Below are 4,337 nucleotides of genomic sequence, written 5' to 3' on the forward strand. Positions count from 1 at the left end.
GATCTCTTCGGAGGCCACCTTAGTAGCCTCCTGGAGTGCCAAGCTTTTGCCGTGAGAATTAGTGCTCTTGGCTTGCGCCGTTCCGGCAGCAGCCCTGGAGCGTGTCTTCGCACCGCTCTTCGCAGTGCCACGAGTCATGACAAACAGTCACAGCGGAGACCAAGAAGAGGAGCGCACAGACAGCTGCTCGAGGCTTTAACTGTGAAGTGAGCCTCAGCCGCGCTCGCGCTGCCAAGTCGATGTTTTTTGACTTTGAGAATGAATAAAATTTTGTGACGTACACTTCTTCATTCTGATTGGTCGGTAAACCGAGCCTAAGTGGTAACGGGGTACGTAGCCCTAAGTGCACCCCTAGTTACATGAAGTGTGACACGTCATACTTCGGGATGTTTGGTACAAAGTACCAAGGTTGTCCGAGGCCAACCATTGGCGGATGACATTGCTTTTCTATAGGTGACTACTTGTTTGTATAATTAAATCAAGCTTAGCCTACCTATAAATATACTCAGCATAAACCCTCCCTTTAATTGGTCACCTCGCTCCCTTTAAGTAAAAAGAGACCTGTGGACTGCCGCTCACTGAGAGTTTGTATAAGCTTACTCTCGGAAACCAACTTCCTCTACTGTGTGACCCCGTCACAATATTATTTGTGAAAAGGAAGCTGCTTTTAAAAACTGCTTTTAAAATGAGTATCCGATTCGAAACGGTTATGACAGGGTAAACGAAATCGCTGGACTAGCACGGGACTCTGGATAAAATCCAGAGAACGTGTGCAAATACCCCCTTCTTTTCCCGCGTGCAACCTTATCTCATTCCAGAATCAGCGGCTCGAGGAACTATGGTTACTTTGTACTGTGTCGTCGTTGGTGTGGCTGGGAGCGCGTTCCCTGTGGACATTGACGAGAACAAGTCCGTGGGGCACTTGAAGGACGCGATCAAGGCGAAGAAGATGTTCCAGTTTCCTGCCGATGAGCTGCAGCTCTTCCTGGCAAAGGCGGGGGGCAACGCATGGCTGTCGAGCCTCACTGAAGATGTGAAGAAGCTGAAAAAGGGCGAGAAGACTGCTCTCGTCAAATCTCTAACGCAAGAAGAAAAGGAGCTGCAGGGAGAGTCCGGCCTCAAGAAAGTGCTGGCGGGGATGCTATCGCCATCCACCGATGAAATTCACGTGCTGGTGGTGGTTCCGGAGCAAGACGGTACTATCTCAAAAGAGATGTCTGCAGCGACAACGCCACTGACTGTAGAGCAAGTGGAGATGTCAATGAATAAGGTTCTCAGGGAACGAGATGAGAAGGCGTCTGCGTATTCGTTTTCCGATCTGAATACTGCGATGGAAGAGCGAATTGTCAAGAAGATGCGCTTGACCGAAAATATTCCTGATGTCAAGGAGCCAGTCGATACTTCCATCGCCGGTTATTCGTGGATTCCAAAAATCGTGGAGAGCGAGGAAAGTCAAAGGGCTGGGTACATGGCGTACTTGCAGCAGCATTTGAAGACGCTGATAGATCGAGGAGACTTCTTGTTGGATGACATTGCGGGCGATAAATCAGTTCTTAACATCGTGGACCCAAGACTCCCGTTTGCTATGAAAGGCACAGCTGATGTATTGCTCATCAATCGAACAGCGAAGAACCCACTGATTAAGCTGGCTGGGGTCAGCTTGGTGATCGAGCTCAAGAAGAAAGTCGAACCGGGCCATGTTCCTCAAGCAATTGGTCAACTTGTGAGCTGCAGCATGAAGGCGCCTCTCAATTGCTATCCGCTGAGTTTGTTGACGGATTTAAACGACCACTGGCATCTCTCTTGGTTCAGCGACAAGCACGTTCTGACCCAACTTACGTTGAAGTATCCGAAGAACGCGTTCAGATTTATCGAGGCAGCTGTACTGAGACGAACGGAGTCTGCCCCACCTCCTCCGTCATTCATGCCTGGATCTTTCAAGACAATCAAGGTTGATGACTTCTTGCCCCAGCCGGTTGATGCTCGTGCAGAGGAGATGATGGAACGATACGAGTTGATGGCAGATGTGGTGGAACCAGAGTTTCTCATGGCGAGGCGGATGGATTATGCGCGACAGTTAGTCCAGTCGATGCCTATGTACTCTTACATGTATACGTAGTTCGTCGTTTCGATCTTAACGAGTCACTATCGTGAATGAACTTCTATCGCTGTGTTGTATGTGCCTGCCTCAAAGTAGGACTACCAGCTTTTAAACTTTTCTACCCTGAAAAATATAAAATTAATAATAAACAAAGATGGAGGTATACTCACCTGAGCAATACCAAGAGTGCAGCGCAAAAACGCGACTACGCGAAGCGCTATTGTGTATTTCCGACCAAATTTGCCGTTTTGGTCCTTTTTAGTGAGTCACTCAAAATACAAATCTCATGTTATTTTGACCTCATTTTGTAAGAGCAAAACGCGAATTTCGGTCAGTTCGAGGCATAAGTGTTTGGTCGTGTCAAATTATGTCTACCGTTCACCAAAAAGTGTTTATTTTTGGTTAGAAAAGCGTATGCTACTCAGAGATATGGTGAAGCCCTTCTGCGCGATTGTTGGTGTGGCGGGAAGCGCATTCGAGGTGGACATAGACGAGAGTGCGTCGGTTTCCGCGTTAAAGAAGGCGGTCAAGGAGGAGAACGCATCGACGATCACATGCGACGCCAAGAACCTGCAGCTCTTCCTGGCGAAGAAGAAGAAAGGCGCTGGGGTGTGGCTAACGGAGAACGACGTGAAGGACGGTGTCAGTGACACGAGTGATTTGAAGCTGTTGGGCGTGGCAGGAGCGCCGCTCGGCTTGGTTGGCTTGTCGGAGAAGGACGTCAAGTTCGTACCCACGCTAGAGGATGTCGAGTCGATGAACACACCTGTTCACGTGCTGGTGGCGTTGCCTCCTGGGACAAGTAGTGCGCCTATTTCTGATGGGACGGACTTATGGCTGTCGAGATTTCAACATAGTGAAGTTGCAAAACTTACGCTACTGCCGACACGCGTAGATCTTAATGAATTTATCGGACAACCTCTCCCTGTAAAGATTGGGTTACCGCAGTCTGTGTTTCAAGCTTGGTCGAGTCCATCGATACTAGGCCAACTCCTTCGAGATAAATTGTTCGAGCTAAACGACATTTCGCCGTGCGAATTTTTAAAAGATTCGGTGTTTAGCGCTGCGTTCCTGTATGGGTGGGGATGCCACAGAGAGTGCATTTCATTATTTCTGGGACTCAATTATCCGTGTGGTGCTCGGGTTTGTGTTTAGGCGTGCTTACATCAACCGGGATTCGAGCAGGAGATCCTCGTCAGGTTTGAAGCGACCCGACTTTTTGTTTGCTTTGGATCATATCTGTGTTTTTCGTGGTGAGGAGAAAGAACCTCGTACTTCTATCACTGTGCCTCGTGAGGAGCTCTCTAAAACGCTGGTGTGGTCTTACGGTGGAGTGCCGTATGTGTTTGGCTATGCTGCGTCGGGCTTCGAGCTAGAATTATTTGCTATCTATCAAGACGTCACGGGCAACGTTAAAACCCACCTTATTGGAGGGTTTAACTTGCAGCATGCGCCGGAACGTTTTCGACTTGTACTGGCACTTCTGAATTTGTGTCTGCTTTTCCCGGCAATTGTGCAAAACTGTCCGGCCTCGGCAGGGACCGAGTTCATGGACATCCATCGCGCCAATGGCGTCAAGGTGCGGTTGAGTCCGATTTTCGTCGATAAGATCTTTCATACACAAGAAGAGTATCGTCGCGTGAAGCAGATCTACGATTCTTTGAAAGCTTATGGGGTTCCTTGTGCCGATGCAGTCGTCACGGTGGATTCAGACCAATTGAGGTTGACACTTAAGCCCCGCGGCATTGAGATGAAGCCATGCAGCTTGAGTGAACTGTTCGTCGCGCTCGGGAACGTTCTCGAGGCCCTTGTAGTCCTCCATCGCAACGGGTGGATGCACAGAGACATCCGTTGGTCTAACGTGATCAAGCATATCGACCGCGTTGAATGGTTTTTGATCGACTTCGCTGATGCAGCTCAAAGTCCGCAGAAATATCCCAGCGACGATCACTTGACGCACGACGAACACGCTTCAGATATTTTTATGGAAGGTGGATCCCACACGACTGCGGTTGACTTATGGGCCGTGGGATACCTGGTGAAGACAAGTAAGATTGAACGGGAATGGACTGCGGAGCCCGAAAGAGCGCTTTTCCTAGATCGGTTGATGAACCCAGACCCGAGTGCTCGGCCGACGGCAGACGAAGCCTTACAGCTTCTGTCACGTTTTGAACGTGAAGCTGCTGAGCAGGAATCACAGGGCAAGGGTGTGCGCAAGAAGCACAGACGTGCCTGA

The 4,337-nt window shown here is 49.4% G+C and overlaps 1 protein-coding gene and 1 pseudogene across 1 annotated transcript; both read left to right on the plus strand.

The window, feature by feature from the left end:
• Nucleotides 1-822: 822 nt before the first annotated feature.
• On the plus strand, nucleotides 823-2,137 carry PITG_19571 (Crinkler (CRN) family protein; the record flags this gene model as incomplete). The annotated part of the gene is made up of 1 exon (XM_002896110.1): nucleotides 823-2,137. The coding sequence occupies one exon, from the start codon at nucleotides 839-841 to the stop codon at nucleotides 2,117-2,119; it is 1,281 nt and encodes a 426-aa protein (XP_002896156.1).
• A 393-nt stretch (nucleotides 2,138-2,530) lies between these two features.
• Nucleotides 2,531-4,337, plus strand: PITG_19572 (annotated as a pseudogene; the record flags this gene model as incomplete).

The sequence above is a fragment of the Phytophthora infestans genome, genomic scaffold, assembly GCF_000142945.1.
Source record: "Phytophthora infestans T30-4 supercont1.104 genomic scaffold, whole genome shotgun sequence".
Classification (NCBI taxonomy): Eukaryota; Oomycota; class Peronosporomycetes; order Peronosporales; family Peronosporaceae; genus Phytophthora; species Phytophthora infestans.